The sequence below is a fragment of the Lissotriton helveticus genome, chromosome 12 (genome assembly GCF_964261635.1).
Source record: "Lissotriton helveticus chromosome 12, aLisHel1.1, whole genome shotgun sequence".
NCBI classification, from domain to species: Eukaryota; Metazoa; Chordata; class Amphibia; order Caudata; family Salamandridae; genus Lissotriton; species Lissotriton helveticus.
Genome location: NC_136073.1, coordinates 829,793,034 through 829,815,568, shown reverse-complemented (window position 1 = coordinate 829,815,568; position 22,535 = coordinate 829,793,034). Strand labels below are relative to the sequence as shown.

General features: G+C 42.4%; 1 protein-coding gene across 1 annotated transcript in view; it reads right to left on the bottom strand.

The window, feature by feature from the left end:
- The window catches only part of LOC144797845 (solute carrier family 12 member 2-like), a 157,528-nt gene that overhangs the window by 132,698 nt on the left and 2,295 nt on the right, over positions 1 to 22,535 (bottom strand). The window contains 1 exon segment of the mRNA XM_078668653.1: positions 21,668 to 21,691. Coding sequence (XP_078524779.1) covers positions 21,668 to 21,691 — 24 coding nt within the window.

Below are 22,535 nucleotides of genomic sequence, written 5' to 3'. Positions count from 1 at the left end.
GGCTTAGGGCGTCTCAGCCCGGGCGTCGAGGCTAAGGGTGTAGAGGACAAGGGTAGTTGCCTGTTTGGGCCTGTAAGGGTGTAGAGGACAAGGGTAGTTGCCTGTTTGGGCCTGTAAGGGTGTAGAGGACAAGGGTAGTTGCCTGTTTGGGCCTGTTCGAGCCTGGTCGGGACTAGGGCCAGAAATGCTGCCCTTATTCTCATTTAACAATACCCAGCCCATACCATCCACAACGACAAATACAGCAATACACTCTCCCCTCTGACTCCTCCCCTCCAAAACTCCTTTTTACTCATCCAAAAGCCTCTTCCTACTACTAATATATATATATATATAAAAAAAATCTTTTACTCTTTTATCCCTCCACTATCCTTTTTTCAATAAAAATTAACAGACTAACATGTTTCACTTCTCAAATTCCATATTCAACTATACTAATATACTGCCTAAATAACTGAATAACATATCTACTACTCAAATTACTTCATATTTATACTATACTAATTTTCAACACTAATCCTTTATGGGTTCCGGAGTGGCGTGCTACTCGCCAGAAAAGCGCTTCAACGCCCATTAGGGGTAACAAGTGCTATATGAATGCAAATCTTTCTTCCCCTTTTATCCATCCGCTATCCTTCTCACTCCAAGTAACAGACTAATATCCACCACTGAAATTACCTCATATTTCACCATATTAATTCACCACTAATCCTCTATAGGCTCCCTGAATAGCATGCGTCAACAAGCGAGCGATAGATAAATACGAACCTTTGTCCTACTCTATCCTTCTGCTATCATTCCAAATCCAAATAACTGATTAACTTATCCACCACTTAAAATGTACTTGCATGTTTCACTATACTAATTCAACACTAATCCTCTGTGGGTCCCGGAGTAGCGTGCTACCCGCCGAAAAAGCGCTTTGACGCCTCGTCAGGGGTAGTAAGCGCTATATAAATGCAATTACAATACAATACAATACAATGGTAGAGTTGGATTTTTCATTAGTATTTTGAAAATGGCACTTTTAGAAAGCTTAAATCCTGGCAAGTCGCTAAACTGTATAGCGACCTATCCTTCAGTGTGAAGAAAGTCTTTGCGCAGGTTACCAAATTTACAAAACTCTTTGTAACAATTATTCAACAGGGGCACATTATCACACATGAGCTTAAAATTTCAATTATTTATTAAAGGTCTTGTTAAAATATCAGTGCAGTACTGGAATCATGTTATGCATCATTTGAAAACAATTAGTCACAATTATAAAAACATCTTTAGTGAAAAACATTCAATTTCACAATTTATTGCTAAAAAAAAACAAAAAATGTTTTTCTTGGTCACACTACAGTTAATAGTAAACAAACAAATTGTCGACGCGGCGTTTCGGTGATCTACACAATCTTGCACCTTCTTCAGGACATTGTTCATTACAAGCACATCTAAAAGGTATACAATGACAATCGGTTAAATCAATGAACCTGCTCATGTTTATGCTCCTAACACTGGTGTTTTTATGCTTATACATTGTTTATTCATTTCATATATAAATTTCTATCTATTTCCCTATTATTTGGTAACCCCACAAGCAATTCTCACAACTCCTATATTTCTGTGACAGTTCTATTGTTTAAAAGAACCTTTATTAATGCCTGCAGCCTGTCTTGGGACACATGACTGGGTGTAGCTGACAGTTAGACTTTGTGTATTCCTTCCAGTCACACAATAGAGGGATTCGGTGTGACTCAATAAGCCATCTGCAGGCAGGATGGGGGGGGTGGAGCAGAGCACAGCCCCACTTACAACTGAATAGCCTGTGCTCTGCCTCCACATAAAGGGCCTAACGACCCTGCATATCACTTCAGTCAGCTTGGAGCCTGGGCAGGGGAGGCAGGAAAGTCCATACTCTTCAAAGCCACTGTCTAGAAGCTTCTCCCACCTTACAGGACCAGGGCACCAGGTTATAAAAGAAGTACCTCAGACACTAACTCTTCTGTTCACTACTGGACCTGCAGGAGGACTCTCAGAGGACTGCCTGCTGCTGTGACCGAAAGGACTACTTTTCTGCCTGGCGCTTGCTGTGAAACCTCAGATGCCAGCCGTGCAGTTGAGCCCTGCCTCTTCACCTGCACCCAGGACTACCAGCAGTGACTCCACGGGCTAGATTTCTGGCCTCCTGTTCAGAGCCACGGGGACGTAAAAGGCTCCCACCATCTTGAACCCGCACCTGTACCCATTCTGAGTGGGTCGTGAGCCCCCAAAAGGTGTCCCACCAGTCCTGGACCCTTGGTTGAGGTGCTTAAGATGCCCAGATGGCCAATTTCCAAAACTGTGGACTTAGACAAAATTTGAGTAGAAAGTGCTCTGATAGCCAGGAGACCAGGACCAACCTGCTCAACTTTCTACTTTGACCTGGTGTCGCGCAACTAGATGGCCGCTTTTGGCGCTTTGATTTTCTAGGTGCTAGCTTTTACTAAAAACATAAAGAGATTCATAACTCTGGTTCTATCAATTGGATGTTTGCCGTTTTGGTGTCAAATCATGTATTAAAATGTACTCTATTTTTCTAAATTGGTTTGGTATTTTTCTTGTGTTGTGTTTTCACTTTATTACTGATTGTGTGCTGCATAAATGCTTTAAACACTGACTCTAAGTTAAGACTAACGGCTTTTTGTGCCGAGCTACCCAGGGTAAAGACCAGGGTAATTTAGTGACTTTTTGTGGTTCACACTGCAAGGAAATGTGGCTGTTGCTTGACCAGGGTTCACACCTCAATCAACCAACAATCCAATTTCTCACACACCCCCAAACAACTTGCTGCCTTCGCCGCAAAGCACCTCCACTCACCCTCCCCGACAGACAATAAGGATTGTAGGGAGGCAATGTTTTTAAATTGGATATAATCCTAAACCAAAAATGTTGGGAAATTGGAGGCACACATCATTTCAAAAATATATTATGAGAAAATGTAGAGATTTCTCTGATATGTTTCAAAATAAAATGAGTGTCGTGATGTGCTGGTTGGCTATGCATCATGTCAGTAACTTGTCAGACTATACATTAAAATGGTACACTAATCAACAAGTAGAAAAGCATATTGCCCCCAAAGTACTCAGTTTACATACTCCCTATTCTTAAAATATATTCAGCCATTATTAAGAGTTTGCATGTGTATCATCTCTCTCAAAAAGTACGTTTTAAAAGTTCAGCGTCCCTTAAATCCTGCAGTTGTATCAAATACATTTCCATAAATGTACCAAACACATCATCCTGGTATTAAGTAAGATCAAATAGGATAGCATGTTAATAGAAGTAATGTGTGCTTGTGCTAATCTTAAGTAAATCCATCTCCATATTTTGACTGTTCATGCTAACTCGTGGTCTAAAGGGACAGTTGTAATTCAAGAATAGCGTATCCGATCTGTGCTAACCACTATAGAGGATATTATATCACTCGACACTACCTCTCAAGACATTCATGTTCCTTGTAGCGACTTCATGCATAAGGAACTTCAATCCAAGTCCACTGGCCAACTCCAAAGTACCCTTACTTATGCTTTGATGCCATCCCTGAACAGCAATGCCCTGACCCCATTGCTCCATCCCACCTGTGTCTGTTCTGCATACTGCAAGTCACTATACCTATTAAACAAGCATCTACATGTATGTTCCCCAGACACATCACTGAGATCTTCCACCTCTATAGTCTGGCCAGACATCTATGATCCACCAGAGGGGAAGGAGATGAGACAGACCCCAATTAGCATCCTCTGTTGCATAGGATTGAGTGACTAGGACTAGTCTTTCAGCCAGCTAAAAATAGGTCCTTCTGTGAAAGATGACTCCCAAAACAGGATACCAACATTTAGGACTCAATCCCCTCCAACTTGAGAAGACTTCCTTAAATTCGAAATATGGATGGCAACCAACTTATGCTCTGCCATTGGAGGTGCCACAGTATTTCAAACCCTCCACCTCAGATATCAGGGCTGCGCGTGCTCCCCTTTCCCACAGCTGCCGGGACCAGCTCCAAAACAACTTTGAAATGGAGCACGTGCTATAAAAAAAAACATGAATTGAATAAAATTAAAATCAAAACTTTGTCCAACTGGAACAATTCACTTGTGATTTTACATTTTTTTCTCAGTTTTCTCCCCCTGTATGTTCCTCTTTCCTTCTTTATTTCTTCCCTTCTATGTATCAAGAGTTTTAATGCCAATGTATATAACTGTTCTTTGAGTGAGACGATAATGCTAAAAAAAACGTTGCCAGATTTTACCGACCACTAAAGCTAAATTTGGGCAGGTCAAACCCGTTGAAATGTAATTCTGGTCAAATGCCCAGAAAATACCTGACTACACATATTTTGGTGCAGTAGGCCCAAATTCCACGTGTTATACCCTATTTGGGAGAGCTGCACTGAATTCTGCCTCATGCCTACTTGTTGCTGTTTTATATTTGTCTCCTCATCTTTCTCTCTCCCATTTTTACCTTTGTCCCTCTTCCTCTGGGTCAAAGTCTGATGATGTTAAGTTAGTCCCAGTACTGAAAATGCGTGCCGGGTTTCCACCAGCTGCAACCGCTGACACACAAAAAAGGACAGGACTGAGTTACCATGTACATCTCAACACATGTCCCGCCTTGAGACTAGTCCAGCCAATAGGATTGAAGATAGGTTAAGGGACAATGGGCAATGTTCAATAGTATTGAAGGGGGCAGGGGCTTAAAAAGCCCATGAATCCCCTCTACCAGCAAGATGGAGAATGTTTGATAATGGTCACACAGGTCCAGTGAGGTTTCAACTGGGATGACAAAAATGACAGAACGCGATTCCCTTAGTAAATGTGTTAAAAATAGACACCACATATTAGAAGAAAGCATAGGTTTAATTGAGAACTGAAGAGCTGCCTCCCCTCAGGTATAGAACCCTCATGAGGGGGTTGCCTGGTCATTCCATTAGCAGAGTTATGAAACACGAACAAACCAAGGCATGCAAAGGAAGAAAGAGGGGGAGAGAAGGAACAGACCAATACATTACAACAAAATGCGCAAGGCATTTGCATAAAAACACAAGTACCTTACATTAATGTTCAACCTTTTTAGGGCTGAAAAAGTATACTTGTGGTGATCTCAAAAGAACGGCAGTAGAAAAACTCTGATGGGCATGTTAAAGTTATTTTCATATTTGTCTTCTTCTGCCACCTTTCTTTTCTCTCTTCAATCCGTACATAATAGTAGAAGATAAAAAAATTAAAAAAACTAGAGGAAATTGAAAAAAAAGAATTGTCAATCCTTTTGTGATCTGTTCTGGTTTGTAAAAGATTTCAAGGTTTAATTGTATCTCCAAGGGATAATTATTCCAGCTCACCGGTGCTTAAAATAACCAAATGTTAATCCGCCGGCAGCTCTTTCCTCTCTGGGGAGTACAGAGCCTAGAGCCTGAAGCAGGAAGAGCTTCACACTGGTGTCTGCATTCAGGGGTGTGAAGACCACAGCAGCTGAAGGCAACATGCAACAGGAGCTGTGTTCTTCTAACCCATCTTAATAATAAAATCATTTGTAAAGTGCATGGTTACACCTAGTCGGTGTATCCCGGTATGATGATTAAGGGGCTTATTCACAAAGCATTTTGGAGTACGTAAATGTTACTCCTCCATTACTCTTTATCACTTTTACATAATTTTATGAATGGGCCCAAAAATATCTAAACGAGAATAAAATGGGAATATTCATGGAATATTCCTATACGGTTAGTACACATAGAAAGGAGGGGGGACGGAGCACACTGCCTCTCATCCCAGCACAGTTCACCCCATTGCATCCTGGTAAATGCAGTACGCTTACTTTCAAAGTTGCTGCAGTCTTTCACCAAAGTTGGTGCAGGTAGTGCTGTTATCTCTAGACACGTGTTTCTGGGTTTAGGTGGTCATCAGTAGAGAGCAAAAAGTAGTAAGGAGCAGAGAAAAGTCATCAGGGATTGCTGAAATGGTGCCAAAGTCTGCACAGGTCACAATACCTCTCCACATAGAAAGGACTCAGCGTTGGGAGATGGATGTTGCAGGTGTCGATGGCTTGTGAGAGTACGTAAAAGAGTATTCCTGTAGCACTACTTCCAAAGCCAATAAATGATTTTGTAGATTGGCCCTATTGAAATTACCTTCCTTAGGCACAAATTACAAAGGAGCATGTTGTAATCACTTGCAGGGGGAAGTAGAATATATTACTACCAAAAAAGTCACAATTTTTAGTCAAACAGATGTTTTATAAGGTCTATGTAACTCATCTACATATTTTTCAAACGTTTAAAGGGCCAATTGCAGGCTGAATGGTAATGGTAGGATGGTAACTAGTAATTAGCCTGGTCTGGTGGCTCAGTGGACTAAAGAAGCCACTGCAGGGGCCTGTGTTCGATCTCATGGTCACAGGTTCAAATCCTGCCGGGTCCACTCAGACTTTCATCCATTTGAGGTCGATAAAATGAGTACCATTGAGTTGGGTAACAATAAACATCTGTTATTCAGCAGCAGGACACCTTCAGGTAATCCTGTGCTTTATAAATACACCTGTTATGTTATGTAACTCCTCACCCAGAATTACCGTTCTCGACAATATTTTGGCCTGGGAGTGAAATTCCGCTCAGCATAGAGCACGGAGTTCCAAAAAACTTCACATAGCAGCACGGAGCAGAGTTTTTCTCTCGTGCTGCACACCATCGTTAAGTTGGTCGAACGCGAGCAAGGAAAATCGTACTCCAGACCACCTCCCGTTAAAATTTCTCAACGTGGGCGGTCGAGGCAGGTCGCTACCGCTCGCTTCGAGAAACCTTACGCTCACGTTGAAGAAGCAACGGTTCCAGTGGAGCAATATAATTACTTGATATAATAAAAAATAAAGCATAATAGCAAATATACTATAAGGGTTATGGGTGATATTAGCGAGAAAAGGCAGCTGACAGCGAAGAATTTGGATAGAGCAATTGTATTATAAAGACACTTCAAATTATATACATTTTACAAAATTGTTACAGTGCAAAGGTGTCCCAGTGTTTCAAAAAAGAACCAAAGAAACTAAACAAAACTAATGTGTTTACGTTTGACAATATTTACAGGATTTCTCAACAGTGTATTGTAGGAAGAAAAACGACTATTCTGGATAATTAACAGAAGCGATAGACAGACACTCATTACAATCATAAGTGCTGACTGCAAAGTTTGTTTCCTTTTTGCGTCAACGGCGTTTCGACCTTGTGGTGAATAGAGGGTCTCGTCAGGACCAAAGGTAGGGGGACATCTGATATGGTCAGTGCGAGGTCATATACATTGTGAAGTGCCAACCATGTGAGTGAAGAAAGAGTAAAAACTTTACTCATGACTGTGCACTCAGTGGGGTCCTCGGTGGAGCGCGGCGATAAGGTTCATGTTCGTGTCCCCTTGGTGCTCTGCTCAGAGGTGATAAACACAGCAGCACAGGGAGGAATTTTCATGGTGCCAAAAGCTACTGTCCAGAGCAGCAACAGGGTTCTTCCGAAAATCTCTGAAAATTGAACTATTTGCAAAAGCCTTCGACTAAGCTTGCAAAGAGACTGGATGCAGCAACTGGGTAATGCCTCAGAGGGGAAATCTTCCAGGACTCTGAACAACCCAGGCCCAGGTGGGTACATGGTTTTCTCCCTCCAAATGCTTTCTATAATACGAACTCCAATCTGCTGTTCATGCCCCACCCACCTATGTAAAGTCACCCTAAGTATATTCATAAGGAGCCTTTTGGCTAGACCGCAAAAAAGTGACATATTTGAGCTATATAAAATATAGAAGTGCATACATAGCTAATGCAGACACCAAGCAGAGACATACTGTTAAACAAACCATCGTGGTGATTGTTGGTGGTGATTGTTGATGGTTGCTGTTGGTGGTGGGTTGTTGTTGGTGGTTGTTAGTGGTGGTTGTTGATGGTTGCTGTTGGAGGTGGTTGTTGGTGGTGGCTGTTGGTGGTGAGTTGTTGGTGGTGGCTGTTGGTGGTGGTTGTTGGTGGTGATTGTTGATGGTAGCTGTTGGTGGTGGCTGTTGGTGGTGATTGTTGATGGTTGCTGTTGGTGGTGGCACTGCACTTATTTCTGGTCCCCAGACTTACTTTGAAGCATCAGACTATGGCCCAAGAGACAGAAAGGAAGTTAAGGGAGATAGAAGGAGAAAAAAAAAGAGAACGATAGAAGAACAGTTTCAAAGGGATGAAAGAGAACATGCACAAGTTAGATAAAGAATCAGGAAGTGTGTGGCGGAAACATTTGCCAAGTGGTGGAATCGCGATTAGGGAGATCTTCAGATCTGGAAGCCTCAGCATTCATAAGCATTGGTGGAAGGCTCCTAGGAAAACTTTTTTGGCAGAGCACCTGTTTTTGTTTCTTAAATAATTACTGGCATCAGGGTCACCATTTCCATGGTGACAACTGCCCATCGCCTAATTTGGGCATGCAGTTGACGGTGGGGACCACCGGCCCTCATTTTTGAGGACAGCACTTATTGTTCATCATCAGACTGACCCAGAACAAGAGAGAGAAAAACACAGAAGCACGAATGAAAGAGGCAGAGGACGACAGAAAACTGTGATAAATGGAAGAACAGGGATGAAAAAGAAACTGTAACAGTCAAATTAAGTGCCAGGGTGTGCCTGGTGGCGGATAAAAGTTGCATACTGTGGAATTAAGACTAGACTGTCTTGGTATTCGGCACTCCGACATTTGATAGCCCTCGCTCCTGGGACAAGACTTTAAGCTCCAGAACTAATTATTTTACAAATTAGGCACTGTTTACAGTGCTTAATTTGTAAAACAATTAGTGCTAGCACCCTCGTCAAGAGACCGCGCAGTTCGCACCACACATTGCCACTGTACTTAGACAACTGCTATCCATCACACTGCTACCAGTGTGACATTTCAGACTGTTCGAGGCTGCCAAAGGTTTAAGAATGGCTTGGTTGGAAGGTATTGGTTGTTTTAATGTATATTCAATTAACAAACAACTGTTTTTCTGCTCATCTTTAAATTAAACAAACAGTGGCACCATGTGGCAGCTCGAACAAGTGCAGCTTCGGCAATTAAGTGCAGGTGTCGTCGATAAAGTGCCAGTGCCGAACACCGGAAGTCACCAGCTCAAATTAAGCACGGGCGCTGTCCCCTTCTTCAAATGTTCACAGCTGTAGTGTACACATTAGCGTTAGTCTCTCATCGACCAGTGTCGCTGTGTGAAGGGCTACAGACAGACTGACAAGGACACAGCACATGACCATTTGATGCTCTGTAGTAAGGATCGGCAGTAGGAGTCGGTTCGCGTTGGTAAAGAGGTGTACACACTACGGAACTCTCAGAATATTAAAAAGTACGCAGAGGGAAAAGCCAGGACACGACCTTTAGGATGTATGAGCCGGCCACTGTGGGTTAGATGGCATGCCCATTAAATAACTAGAGACTGCGGACGCGATTTAGGTGTGTCGTGAAGATAAACTGTGGCATTTATGTAAGGGAACCACACAACACGAAGGCCCCCCTCCACCAAAAATAAAAATAAGAGAAGCAACATCGGAATAATGCATAGTGACTGATATGCAAAAAATAGTTTCCCCTGACGGAATAAGAGAGTTTACAAGGACACATATATAATTTGAAGGCCAGATAACGACGGAATATCTCGTTAGCCCGAGTCCTGATGAGGCCCATATTGTGAGGGCTGAAACGCGTCGACATTGTGTTCAAAGAAGACACCAGCCAAAATATTTTAAGTTGTAAAGAAAATACATTTTTGTTGGCAAGGGGCAAAGGACTAAAGACAGGTCTAAAAAAGATATAGACTTGTTACACCTCTTGTTTGTAGGTCTGGTTGATCTTACTCGAGAAGGAATGCTGAGTCTTAACATGGTGTAACCATCCTTTAGAAAGAAATTGGGCTACTACGATTGAAAAAGAAATGTCAACAGATTAATGTATGTATAACAGTTTGTATATATTTATGTAAAAAGTGATGTGTGTGTGTATATATATGTGTTTGTTCGTTTATACGTAGAAAAAGGGCATATAAAAAAAACATATTAGCCTAAATCCAATTCTTTTTCAATTAAACTGAATAAGTAAATAAGTAAAATAATACATTGTGTGTTCTGTCCGGAGGTGGGAAGCTTCACAAAAAACAAATACAAGAATTTATGTTGTTCTAGATAATATATTTGTCATAGGATGGGATAATTAAGCTACCCCACCTAGTACTAAAAGTGTGGTATTGGTGTCCATGGCATCATTTGTTTTTTACATATTACCTGTAGTAAGGGTGGGCGTAGTTCGCGAATTAGCGCTACGCGAAGCTACGCGAAGTGCACTTCGCACTACGCGAACTTCACGTAGCACTACGCGAGCTGCGTAGTAGCATGTTCGCACTGTGCAAGATGCGTTTACAATGATTGCACAGTGCGGACAAGCATCCGGCACTGTGCAAGCATTGAAAAAACAGCATCTTGCACAGTGCGAGCTGTAGTTTTCTGCTGCTCGAGTAGATTATTACTCGAGCGGCAGCTTTCTCAACGCGAACAGGTACTTTCTCATTGAGAGCGGTCGCGAGCATGCGCAACCACTCACAATGAGAAACCTGACCCCCTCGCGTTGAGAATCTCGCCGGGATGTCATTTTGCTTGCTCGCGGTCGCGAACATGACGTTCAGGACCGCGAACAAGCAAAAAATGACCGCTGCACTACACATGTTCGCACTGTGCTACGTGCAGCTCGCGTAGTGCGAAGTTGCGAAAACTTCGCAAACTCCGCGAGCGTAGCGTAGTGCTTCGCCCAGGGTTACTCTGTAGCAGCAGTAACTGTAACACCTTGGATACACCCCCAAAGAAGAGAGGAATTCCTTATTGCAAATCCTTTTTGATTGCAAGTCGCAAGGAATCACAGTGTTCTCATTGCAAATCACAAAGACACTTTAATAGAGTACAGTATGGTATTTCACCCTTGAATATCTGCCTCCGGTTCAGGCCAGGATTCACGAGGGCGCAGCACATTTCATCCATGGGGCCGGAGGTTCCAGCAAAGCAAGAGGGTAACTTTAAGGAAGAAAACGTCCCATCCATACATATCTTTAAGCAGTAGTTCTATAGAGAGAGCCATATGCATTGCTACAATTCTGGATTCTTATGACTGTGACGATTGCCCTCGTGAGCCCTTCTACAGAACAATTCTTGGAAAAGAAACACAGTTTGATGCCTGGCACTTATGCCAAAGTTAATGCTCCATTAGGGCAGGTTTCAAGATAACCTTTTGTGCAAGTTATTCATGGCTGTCTGCATTCCGTCCATCAAGGCCAATAAATATTGCATGATCCGGCCTGATGCGGCCTTGGGGGGTCAGACTTGTACTTGTGAATCATCTCCTCCCTGGTAATGAGCTGTACTAATGTGCAGCCTCATAAGAAAATACTTACTTTTGTTTCCTGCTTTTTTTTGTTTTTTTCTTGGATGTGCTAATGGAGTGATTAAGGGCTTTTAAACCCTGTTTCCATGAAAGTGCAAGGACGAGTCTGATGGGTTTCCCCGAATGTGGTCAAATAGGTGGAACATTGGGTCCTTGTTAAAATAAAGTAGTTGAAAACAAAAGCAGATGCTCAGACCCGCCTCCCATCTCGAGCAACCAATGGTGGCTGCAAGAAAAGATCATGGAAGTGTCTGCAGTGGCCAGGGAGTGCTAGCCTGGCTCAAATGCCAAAGGCAGTGTAGTGGCTGCACTAATAGTTTATGTGCCAAAGATATGCACTTTCATCTTTGATGCCACTGGATAGCGCTTTGAGATTGTGGAGCCTAGCGCTTCACAAAACCAAGTGTACAGAATTCCAATATGGCCGCTGTCTTGCCAACCAAAGACAGGTTGCCAACAGGATCTACATTGTATTGTTTTGTATGTGTTGTGATTTGTTATAGCGCTTACCCTCCCTGACGTGGCCTTGAACCGCCATGTATATGGTGAGTACCTTACTCCCTGGAGCCCAGTGTTAACTTCCAGTAGTAGTTGGAGGTATTTCGTTTGGCTGTGTATTAAGCTGCACAATTGTTATGTTATGTTAAAATAACTTATAAAGCGCATGAATACCCATGGGTGTCTTGGCGCTAGCTATTCCTTGGATCCTGTTAATAGTCTAGTTTAGAGGAAAGTGGGCATTATTGGTACAGCTATCTCAATTATGATAATTCCGCCTCATTTATGATGCCTTGATGTTTTAAACATGATGATATGCTAAGAAATAAACGTATCTAGGTCAGAGTGCCGAGCAGCGCCCAGAGGTGGTGTATTTCTTGATATAAGCGCTGTAAGCAGTTATTATCAGTGGAACACACATTTTACAATGGCTCTGTCACAGCAGAGTCCCCTCTAATTAGCTGCTGCCACACCAGCAGCAGCCCCAGGGGTATTAATTATTCCAAAGCAAGGCCTCGCCTAAGGGAATAGCAAAACCCCCATTAATATGGAACAGCAACGCGTGCCTCTCAATGTGCGAATGAATCTTATTTCCAGTGTGTTCGCTTTCCTCCTAGCTGAAGCAGAATGAATTGGAGCACCAGTGTGGGCGTGAAGCGTAGATGCGCGGGCGACTTCTCGCTGTTCAGTGGTAACACCGCAAAAAAGATTGACAAACGACATACACATCACTCGTTAATATGCAGTCGACCCACTTCATGGACTTCATGGAGGAAACCTTAATTTTTAGCCAACAGCATGTTGCACTCTGGGTCTTGATTTATATTATTAAAATATGGAGCTAAAGGCCCACCACAAAGGGTTGGGGAGGGGGCCATTACACAACACAGCCAGAGAGTGACGTCACCAGGAGACCCCAACACGCCCCGAATGATAAATAACTTAGAACTGCAAACAGCCTTCCATTGAATCAGTTGCACCCAATGGAAGCCCAGGAGGTTCTGTTCTATGCCAGTTTATTCAAAGCAGATGCTTACCCTGGGAATTGTTTTCCGTTAGACTCCCTGCATGTACATTGCTGTAACCGGTAAATCCTGTATTTCTAGCATGGATCAGTCGTTCCTGAACATACCATGGGCACCAATGATTTGAAGCACTATATAAAAACTCTCAAATAAATAAAGAAATAAACACATTTATCTTGAAATATCTTTTGACAAGGAAAAAACAAAATAAAGCCAATAGCTATCTGAGCCATCACAAGTTTTCTGTATGCTCCGTAATCCATGGGCCGTGTTACGCAAACTTTGCACTGGTGCAACTACAGACGCTCTTGTTGGATGTGTGTCTCGCACCATGGTGTACTGTACCTCTATTGGATGGGAATCTGATGCCCTACAGAGTATTCTCACTCATTGGCTGGGCGGTTTACCAATAGGAGCCCAATGTCACTCAATGAGCGTGAGTTGAACGCCTTGGACGACAGTGTCACTCCTAGAGTGTGTGCAGCAGCGGGTGAGATCCCTTCTGGGGACTCTAGACTTGAGGGCTCTGCGGAGGCCTTGCCGAGAGCCCAGGTGATGTGAGTTTACATTTGGAGTGTAAAGAACTCAAACAGCAAATGGGCCCTAGCCAAGATTATAACAGCCTCTTCTACTTGGAACAATCAATGCAAAAAGTAGGTAATAAAATATAAATAACCACAGCATCTGCCAGTGCCTTGACTCAGAGGTGAGAACTCTGGATTACAGAGAGACACAAGATGCAATGACATAAGAGACGGTGGTGGACCACAGGGAGTTGTGGGGGGCCAGAAAGAGACCCCCCAAAAAAATAACAGCGACAACTGTCACCACTTTGTGTCCCTGGAGTGCAGGAGGGAGGATGGACAATCTGTGTGGATAATGTGGGTTGTGAGGAGCAGAGTAGGACGGAGGAATAGAATATATACACACACTTATTGCTGTAAAAGCACAGCAGCCAGATGTACGGCGCGTTGAGGGGCAGTCCACGCGGCGGGTGCTGGTGATGTGGGACACAGGATGATAGGAGGGGAATGAGGAAGAGGAAAAAGATTAACTATTGCCACCAAAACACCCCAGAGAAGGCAGAAAAGGGCAGAGGTTCCCTGTGGAAAAGGTGTTGCTAGGCAACGTACAGCGGGGCGAGGCAGAATAAAGAAGATATAAAAAAAACATCATTTGTGATGCTGGCACACTATGGTGTTGGTGGCAAAAACAACACAAACATTCAAAAGGCAACACGCCTATATTGCCTACAAAGCAGAGAACAGGCACATGGTGGAGCAATTGTTCCACGCATGCTATAATGTGAAGCAGGCATAATTATTTGATGCGTGCTAAAATAGAAAGCAGAATGTTTCTATAACCCTTCAGCCATAACTCAATGTTCTCATGGCTCATTGTAAACATCTGCGATATGCTGTGGTTCTGTATCCAGCGGTGGCTCATCAATAGTGGCACATGAGCGTTGCCCCGCCACTTAAGAGCCAAACAGTAAAAACATTTTTAAACTATGCAGCGGCACCAGCAGCTGGTGTTGTATAGTGCAGGAGGAGGAGACGTGGTCCTCCTTTCGTAATATAGATCGAAGGACTGCCGTAAATTAAAAGTGCGCATGTCAGGCTGGACAAAAGCTCTGGTGAGTCCAATCTGACATGCGCACTTTAAAGGCCTCTGATCCTGCACTGTTGGGGAGCATGTAGGACAGAGACGGCAGATCTCTGCTCTTCGACGGAACGATAGGTTGCCCTGCTCAATCCAATCCCAGCACTGCTCTCATACACTTCAATCATAGTCTAATACTCTGTATTTTAGAGAGCAGCATTGGAATGGGCTGGGCTGCGCTGGGTTCTTGTAGGCAAAGTTCCACAGCCAGGTTACCAGCAACGCTCACATGAGGACCCGGGTGAGCAGAGCAGTAGACTCGCAATCTTGATGAAAGGTAGTTAACACCACAATGCTGAATTTCGGTATGCACTCCTTTTCTGTCACTCCAAAAATGAACAGAATGCAAAGAGGTCATAATAGTTTGCATTCCATTCATTCTTTAAGTGACAAGGGAGAAACTTGTGGCCCTACCGCTTATAAATGGCACCGGCCGCCACTGTCTGTATCTGCAGTATGGACTCACAGGAGACTAAAGCTATATGTACCCTTACTCTACAAAGAGGGCAGCAGGCAAGAACTGGAAAGAGATGCAGATTGAGGCATTCTGAGACTGGGTACCAGAAGTGAGGAGACGGTAGCACCTGGTCGCAGTTGTCATGCCGTTCGGCGTACAGGAAGTCGGTACAGCAAAGAGTAGTAAAAGAGTGAGTGGCTGCCAATGGGGCTGCCATCAGCTTGTACAGTGTGAGTGAAGCTCTTCAGAGCACATCTCATGAATATTAATGAGTTAGGTCACATTTTGGTGCCCTCTCTAAAGGCTGCAAATGCAGAGATGAGGACTGCGAGGGGCAGTAGACTTCTGTCCCTGGACTAATGCCCGAGGATGCACCACCCACCTCCACCTAGACTGCCCGACACAGCCACAACATTTTATTCAGCTTAGAAAAGCCATAAAAGAACAATACAAACATAATACACAAACAACTTATTTCATAAGGTGAATAGATAAAAACAATTAAAAACCCAACATATAAATCATGAGTTAAAACATCTATAACAATAGAATATCACATTACACAATTCCTACATGGGAAGCTGCCCTTTCCGAATCACTTACTACCCCACCTTGGGGGTTCGGTAATTAATCAATGGTTTGCGGCCCCAAAGTTGGTTGCTAAGCAATGATACATTTTCATAACAACTCACAATTGGGAAGACCCCCATAACTTCCCTCCGAACTGAGAGTCAGAAAGATTGTAGAACCCATTTTATAAGCTGACAAACTTTTTCAATCACAAACCCGGTGATATTGCAAATCACAGGGGTCAGACTGCAAAAGATTTTCATGGGCGGGCCCATACGTAGGTTGCAAAAAGTTATTACTCAGTTTGTTTTAACACAGGGTTGGCACACATGAGCTCTGTGGGTAGCAGTGGTAACCAAGAGAAGAGCTAACATTTGAAAGTAGGTGAAATCTTTCAGGGTCACTCAAAATCAGGGGCGTGGCTTGGTCAGTAAGATTAGGGGGGTGTCGGCTTCAGATTTTCCAACAAACACGCTGGCATATAATGTTAAAATACATTATACGAGAAGCAGGGTGCATGAGAGGGGTTAACGGGGCAGTGGGCAGGGAGACGAATGCGGATTGGTAAGGGTACTAAGTGAGAGAAAACACAATATTTTTTTTAATAACATTATTGAAAACTTTCAAAACAGAGCGGGAGAGAGTGTGTGCGGTTCTATCTGTGTGTATGCAAAAAGTCCTGGTGAAATCTGACAGACACCTCACCATATCCGACAGAAAGCACCTGTACCCAACTACTTAGCAGAAAATACATTTTTTAAGGGGGGAGGTTATGCAAAAAGTCCTGGTGAAATCCGACACACCTTACCATATCCGACAGAAAGCATCTGTACCCAACTACTTAGCAGAAAATAAATTTGCTAAGGGGTTGTAACACCCCCCAGCCTCAAAAGCTACCCTCCTGCTCGGAATGCAGAAAGTGAGCAGGGCTGAGCTGTGCTGGGACAGGAGGCATCTTGGACTAATGAAGATTAAAGCATGTATTCTGCATGGGCCTTGTCTGCCTTTTAGTGTGGATCAATGCACTGGCTTCCTTCCAGAGCCACCCATGGGGACAAATACATCCACATAAGTCATGCTAAAATGATACCTTGATGCAGCATGAAAGAAGCTCAGCTTTGACAACTCATTAGCCTGGAATAATATTACTTATCAATTTACAAACTTAACACCCACTCCTGGCATCCTAAGTAGTACTTTGTTCTTATAACAGCAGGTCTCATGCCCTTGTACCTGAACCACTAATGTGAAATAATTATAATGCATGACAGGAAGGCAACAGGGGCCTACCCCACAGGGAATGGAATCTGAGAAGAGATTAGGATAAACCACTCTGCATGACCAGAACCCCCGAATACCAATGAGATTACTAGAAAGAGACTGTTACCCAGGGCAACAGGATTTCAAAGTGATGGAATGTAGAAAACTTTACTTATTTTGTTTTACACTGTTTGTAAAACATGTCACGTTCATGCTATGGTACACTGGGCCTGATACAAAATAGTAGTCGCAAAATACCCGTTGTGCATTGCGATCAGTATTTTTGTGACTAGTGTTGAATTTTGCAAACTGGCCTATGCACCAGTAGGTCTGTTTAAAAAATTACCAGGTGGAGTGGGCCTCAATCAGATCTACCTCATGAATATTAATGAAGTAGGTAACAAATAGCAACTTATTCTGGCTGAATCGCATCACTGGGATGGTGGCCTGCTGGGGTCAACAGACCAACATGTCTACTATCACATTTAAATATAGTATACTTTGTTTAATACAGCACTTAAATGAAGCAGGGCTATGTTTGATAAAAAAATTACTCGTTTTAATAAGTTTGCTTGAAATTCCCCTCGAGCATCGGCTACCTCCCAACAAACTTTTCTTCTAAATCAGAAAAGGGGCCTTTCCCTTTTGTAAATGTATTACCACCCCAGTTCAGGAGTAACACATTTTCAATGTTTTCAATGGTACTACAGTTGCACAAAAAATGGGTACATCACATACAAATTCGCAATCCCATTTTAGGAGTCAGTAAAAGTCTGTTGGGTCCGAAAATGGGATTAATACATGGTTAAAACCCATGTGCCGGGCACAAAGCCACAGATTTTGAGAATTGCTGAGTTTATGACTGCAAAATAGGCAGTACATCAGGCCAGCTATTCCTTACTTCCATGGTGGTTCTAAGGGACATGTTATGCTTTTATTCCTAGAAATATGATTTGAAAGCACATTTTCAACAAGCTCAAGGTTCAAGCATTACCCTTTAAAAATCATCCTCAAAGGTTTTTGAAATGTTAAACATTTAGCCTCAAGTTATTAATGTTTTATAGTGTACAATTCATATAGGCATTCCATTTCTTTACAGGCTAGATAAAGTCTCATGGCCTATTAACATATTCAATAAAAAATATCACTGACGTCTATTACTAGTTGTCGACAGTCACCCTCCTAGTGCAAAAATTAGATCATTCATTCATTGTCACTGAACACACAGAATGACATCATGAATGATAGTCAAAATGGCTGCCACTCACATAATGCAGATCAGTGAAGCAAAACAAGTGTGATGAGATTTAAACCTTCATCTCCCTTACAGGCACATGCATCAAGCGAGGATTTTGCGAGTCCTTAATTGCGATTATTAAGGAATCGCAATTAACGACTCGCAAAAGCCTATGCATGTAGGAAACGCTATAAAAATAGCGATTCCTACACATTCCTTATTTGCGAGTCGCAAATTGCGATTCGCAAATAAGGAATGGTTCCCATTCATTCCTATGGGCCTAAAGGCCCATAGGAATGAATGGGAAATTGCATGCGCAATTTGCGAGTACCAATAGGTCCTCGCAAATTGCGCATGCAATTCCAAGGGTGCAAGGGTGTAAAAAGGACACCCTGTCGCACCCCTGAAATTGATCTGTGCACAAATGTTGCGCACACACATGTACCAGGGACATGTGTGTGTGTAACCTACAACTCTGAAAAATGCTCTTTAGTGCATTTTTCAAAGTTTTTGCAAATTACCATTAAATTCAAGTTCATGGTAATTTGCGTCCCCAAGTAGTGAATTCGCTATTTCAAAGTGGTTCTTGCATTGCATTTAAGGAATCGCAAAATGCGATTCCTTAAATGCAATTGCAATTTGAGAACTCACAATTAAATGTGAACTCTCCAATTGCGAGGGCCTTGACCCTTGATGTATCGCAACAGCTAATTTTGCGATCGCAAACGGACGATTTTTGCGAATCTCACCGTTTGTGATCGCAAAAAGCTTTGATGCATGTGCCAGATAGACATCAAACATTGATATGCCTTAGTAGTAGTGTTGGGTGTAACTTACATAATTAGCTCTAGCGTAATTATGCAAAATGATAGCAAAATTATGCGAGATTAAGCACAATCACACAAGTGGCATAATCCAGCATTTAGAGCAATGTTCTTAGTGAAAGATGCGCCCCATGTCCAAATGGACCTAAGGATACATTTTGCACAAAAATTCAATATAACACAAACAGTAGCAGACACTAGCACTTGCCACGTTCAGTGTTCCTGTGCTCCTGCGGTAGGATTTTTTGTGCCATATTACTCATAATTACCTGAACGCAATTTTCAATAATTTTGCGTCAAAAGAGAGACACACATGTCTTAAATTACTCCAGCGCAAATAAAATTTCGCCGAGGCCTACTCAGTAGTCCTGTCCATGAACATTCAACATCCTATAGACGGAAATGGACTAACAAGGAAAAATAGGTGTCTTGAAAACTTTGCCGAGAACTAGTATAAATGACAATAACCTATTTTGTAAGCGGCAGCAGGTTAAGGAAAACCAAATGGAAAACGCAAAACCAATCGGACAACATAGTCTAAAGTATGCAATACCATTAAAATTGTGTTGTCTGAAGTTCACAATTTGATGAAGGTGTAACATTTGTGAATTTTGCAATACGTGCTTGTATGAAGAAGATTCATACTAACAAAGTATTAAGAGGTGATCTCTCCTAGCAAAAGTAGATTGTGTGTTCATTTTCTCTAAATCTGCTTTTTTGAGATTTTTCAGGCACCTTTTTGTCAAACTTCATCAATTTCAGGAACTTTTCAAAGTTGCCAAACAAACAAGTATGAATGAGTAAGGGGGGGTTAGCTGGCAGTGGAATAAAAATTAGCCGCGGGTTTAACCAGTAATCGGGCCACAAGCTCTTTCATACAGAATAGTAATAGCATCCTCAGCGGACAGTACTAGTAGTAGTAGTAGTAATGACCCAGTCCCTCCTTCGCGGAGTACAAGCAGCAATGATCTAAGATCCCACCATGCCACTACTCATTCAACAGTACAATGACCCCGAACTTTGTCAAGCAACGAAAGCAATAATGCTCTCCCTTCCCCCAACTAGTTGTATGCAATAACACCGCACCCCAGCACTAATTCAAATATTGAATAAAATGTTCTGGAGCAGTAATGCGCTAGTTGGCCTGATTGGTTCATTAGAGAAAATGTTTTCAACATCATAGGTCTGATCTGCATAATATGAAAGGTTAGTTAAGCATAGTAGGCTCAACATATTGATTATGAAAAGCATGTTAAAATCAAATCAAAGGTTGCTATTTTTCTGTATTATAGCCTACATAGAGGTATTTTGCTACATGAAATGTCACTGATTTTTGGGGAGGGATTTTGGTGTTGGAAACCACCTCGCACAAACCCTTGGGGTAGAAGAGTTACACTGTAAATTGTCTTGCTAGAATCTCTTCTTAGCTGTCTGCCAGGATCTTGGAATAAAAAAACAATAAATAATACAAACATTCATACATTATTCATACAGAGGACAGCATTTGTGTCACCTCAGTCTGAGTGCCATTTCCCCTCTACTTTCATCAGTGACAGCATACTGCATGGGGTAATGGTTCAGTCCACATCAGTCATTTCCTCTCTTGCCCTGTGAATGATGGCATGTTCTGATCATATCAGGGCTTAATTTGAGCCTGTGGTTTCCAGTGCTCGGCACTTGCACTTAATTGTCAACAACGGCACTTATGACAGACTGTCACATGGTAGTGTTGTTTGTTTAATTTAGAGATGGGCAGAACAACAGTTGTTTATTAATTAAACATATATTAAAAACTAACACCAACTGCCCAAGGCATTCTTATTGCTTTTGGGGCCTTAAATAGTCTGAATTTTTACAGTTGTAGTAGTGTGGTGGTTAGTAGCTCTGTTGGTACTGTCATTGGCAGCGCTGGTACCGGCAATGGGTGCTGCAAGTTGCAGTGGGCTCCTGACAATGGCCTTGGAACTTCTTTTTTTACAAATTAATGTGTACATCCACCTGACAATGAGTGCGCTCCAGTGCCAGGGCTGTTTGGCCCACCCTTTAGTTTTTAATTTTCTACTGTTAGTGTTATAGTCTCTCTTCCATTTCCTTGTTTTATCTCTCTTTATTTAAATGTTCCTTAAGAGGAGACTGCAGCTCTCCAGGCAGTTATAAGACTATGATGGAACTGTAACACAATGATATACTATTTACAACACCTCTGCTAGGCGGACACCCACTGCTATGATCATTATTCTAAGCATATGCCCGCCTTGTTTCGACAGCAGCAGGTGGTTTTTTTCCTACTTGCATTGTTTTCATTTATCTTGCATATGTTATTGAGTTTTTGTTTATTTTATTGTGGTTGTGTCAGAGGATGAATGCAGAAATGAGTCGGTGGATGGATTAATGGATGAATGAGTGCAAAGATGAGTACCCGAGTGCATGTATGACGACTTATGGAGTGCCTAACCCCATCACTGACACAAAAGTCACTTTCATTCATAAACCAGACCTATCAGCACTTCCAATTCTTGTTTTAAAGCAGCAGATGCTATAGCAGCAGAGATATATAAGATGTACAGTCACACCGTGTGTAATTCTCCTACACATACTGTGAAGCGCGTGCTGTGTCTTCAGAGAGTCTCTGATAGCTTTTATCCGTGTCCTCAGCAATCCCGTCATAGCGCTGACATAAGTGACTGGGTTGCCAGGAGATAGCGCCTTCTGTCAATTGACCCCCCTGGGAAATCACGAGCTATTATTACAGCAGAAAAGGAAAGCTTCCCTGACCTTGGAGACAAGGAGTTGTGATCTTTCTATTTTCCATCAGTGCTCCAGGTGAGGCAGGGAGGCGCTGATTCAGGATGAATCGAACATAAACAATGAACGCTAGAAGAAGGCTAGAATTACAAACAAATGATACCACCCCAACAAAAAACAATATTATTATTAGCATCATTATTATTAGTAGTAGTAGTATTATTAATAATAATAATAAATGATAATATTAGGTATAGGTTGCACATGTAATAATAAAATTACTGGCAGTTTCCAAAAGAGAATCTAATCTAACTGAATCACACAAATGAGATGAGAGTGATATCACATTTCATCCTTCCGACAGCATTTAGTTGAGAGTGAGTATTAGATATTAATCAGGCAAGGAAGGGAGGTATACTATATCAGGGTTTGAATATAATATTGCATGCCTGTGATACAATCAAATAGGTGGGCATCATCCTCTCACTACTCAATAAACCCACTCTAGACCATGATGGCCTCGCCAGTTACCCGCTCACCACTCTCCTACCGATCATCGGTAAGATCATTACCGTCTACGCTCAACTCCATGATCACGTCAAGAGCAAACGTCTTCTTCATGACGACCAATCCGGCTTCAGAATCCACCGGAGCGCTGTGAGAGCTACAAATCAAACCATGGATGGTCCTTCCCTGACCATAGACATGGGTAAGCTCCTGCCTTCTGACATTGCTGGACCTCTCCGGCCCATCCTGTCCTTATCCATACTTTATGGTCCCCAATGGGATTTAACCCCCACCAGCTCAT